Source organism: Plasmodium reichenowi, chromosome 14, assembly GCF_001601855.1.
Source record: "Plasmodium reichenowi strain SY57 chromosome 14, whole genome shotgun sequence".
Classification (NCBI taxonomy): domain Eukaryota; phylum Apicomplexa; class Aconoidasida; order Haemosporida; family Plasmodiidae; genus Plasmodium; species Plasmodium reichenowi.
The window spans coordinates 32,415-34,765 of NC_033659.1; the positions used below are offsets into that span (position 1 = coordinate 32,415).

At 17.3% G+C, this 2,351-nt stretch overlaps 1 protein-coding gene across 1 annotated transcript in view; it reads right to left on the reverse strand.

Annotated features, from left to right (window-relative positions):
• The window catches only part of PRSY57_1401300 (hypothetical protein), a gene marked incomplete at both ends in the record, with an annotated part of 3,257 nt that continues 906 nt past the window's right edge, over window positions 1-2,351 (reverse strand). Inside the window, 12 exons of the mRNA XM_012909630.2 lie at window positions 1-50; window positions 134-240; window positions 341-394; window positions 558-624; window positions 731-808; window positions 947-1,015; window positions 1,206-1,320; window positions 1,475-1,523; window positions 1,701-1,782; window positions 1,898-2,024; window positions 2,121-2,191; window positions 2,259-2,339. Of these exons, the coding sequence (XP_012765084.2) occupies window positions 1-50; window positions 134-240; window positions 341-394; window positions 558-624; window positions 731-808; window positions 947-1,015; window positions 1,206-1,320; window positions 1,475-1,523; window positions 1,701-1,782; window positions 1,898-2,024; window positions 2,121-2,191; window positions 2,259-2,339 (950 nt within the window). Of the gene's footprint in view, window positions 51-133; window positions 241-340; window positions 395-557; window positions 625-730; window positions 809-946; window positions 1,016-1,205; window positions 1,321-1,474; window positions 1,524-1,700; window positions 1,783-1,897; window positions 2,025-2,120; window positions 2,192-2,258 lie in introns of the transcript that reaches the window.

Sequence of the window (2,351 nt, forward strand, 5' to 3'; positions counted from 1 at the left end):
TAATAACTTAAAAAACATTCCAGTCGTTTTCTCGAATAACTTGTATTATTCTACAAAAAAAAAAAAAAAAAAAAAAAAAAAAATTAGAAAAGAAACAATATAACATGATATTATATTTTATCTTTTATATTACAATTTGGAAAAGGTCAATATTCCTTGATTCATTTTTACATGTTATTCTTTTAAATCCTTTTTCACAAAGGCTTATGTCCTGGTTTGCTATTAAAGCCATAAGGAGTTCTACAAATATATAATATATATATAAATATATATATATATATATATATATATATATATATTATTCATAAATATGTATAATTACACACAAAAATAATATTACTATCTTTTGTTATATCTTCATTGAAAAAAAGTAATCCTATATCTTTGTGGTAAACTAAAAAAAAAATAAATCATAATAAAAAAATAACAATAAAAATAAAAAAAAAAATTGAATAATATATATATATATATATATATATATATATATATATATATATATATATGTATATATTTATTTATTATCTTGGAAATAAAAATTTTATATTTTATTGTCTTACCATAATTAATCATATATGAGCCCATCAAAATAAAAGCAGCAAATTTATTTTCTTCACAAAGTTCACACTGCAGTTATTAAAAACAAATTGTAGTTTAATAATTATATATACGTAATTTTATATATATATATATATATATTTTATTTTTTATTATCCATATATTTTTTAGATACCATTTTATTTACTAATGTGTCTACATTTTCATGAGATAAAATGGATTCAACACTAAAATCTAAGGAACAAATTCTTATCTGTCATTTTAAAAACAAGGGAATAGTGGTGAAATTATGTATATACTTGTAGGTATATAAAAGATTAAAACATATATACATACTAAAATATTAATACTATACATATATAAATATATATTTTTATATATATAATCATACTGTGAATTTTTTCCCTTGGATGTCATAATTATAATCCTTGTAATCAACAAATAATAAATTCTCTATTCCCTAAATCAGAACCATTAAAAAAAAATAATTATAATAATAAAATGAAAGAATAAACATATATCTCAATATATTACTTAACGGTTGTACATACAATATATGCATATTATATATATATATATATATATATATATATATATATATATATACATATATAAATTTTTTTTTTTTTTTTTTTTTTTTCATATAGTACAAATTTTTTTAGGTCGATTGAAAATCTGATATTATTAAATTTCTGTGTAATATATATATCCATTATATCAGGTATTCTAAAATATTTCTTCATAGATAAATAAATATTTAAATCTCTACAAAAAATAAAAATATATAATATGAATGCATAATATAATGACTCCTATTATTATTTGTAAGATTTAATCTAATTATAAATATCAAAAGAATATGTGTACAATTTTATAAAAATCATATAATTTAATTCAAATTTTTTTAAATGTAATTTACGATTGTATCCATCTTTTACGAAAATCATCTTTTGGAAAATTATTAGAATCTGTAAAATAAAAAAATTGTACATATATTTCCAAGAACTTACTAATACATTCTATATATATATATGTGGACACAATTATATAGATTATATATTCTTATATTTCTTATATTTTTTATATTTCTTATATTTTTTATATATTTTATATTTTTTATATTTTTTTTTCATATGATAGATAACCTTTTAACATTGTTCCATATATTAGCCACATTATATCTCTATTCAAAAGAGAAATTCCTAGAAATTCACTCGAATATTTATACTAAAAAGAAAGCACAAAAATGTAACAAATGAAATGTTTCATATATTTCATATGTTTCAAACTTTTTATATATATATTTTTTTTTTCTTTTATATATATATATATATATTCTTACAAAATAAGCTATTATAACCATACAGCTACACACATATATTGGAAACACAGATTTGGTTATTTTTTTATTTTTCATTTCTTCATTTAATATGTGATGGTCGATAATCGATTTTATATTATTTATATTACTAAATAAAAAACATTAAATATAATAAAATGAACATATAATATATACATGTGTATTATTATATCTATCAAGAATATTGTTAATTATAATTACTTACTATACGCAGTTATTTTCTGACTTGTTAAAATCGACCAAACAGGTATCATACTTAGTATCATTTTTTAAAACCTAAAAAATAAATAAATAAATATATATATATATATATTTACATTTATATATTTATTTTTTATATTACTTCTAATAAATTTAGGTCATCATTAAAAATTAGAAGCTCCTCAGGATTTTCAATTCCACATTTTTCCAACCACCATATAATCTACACAATGGA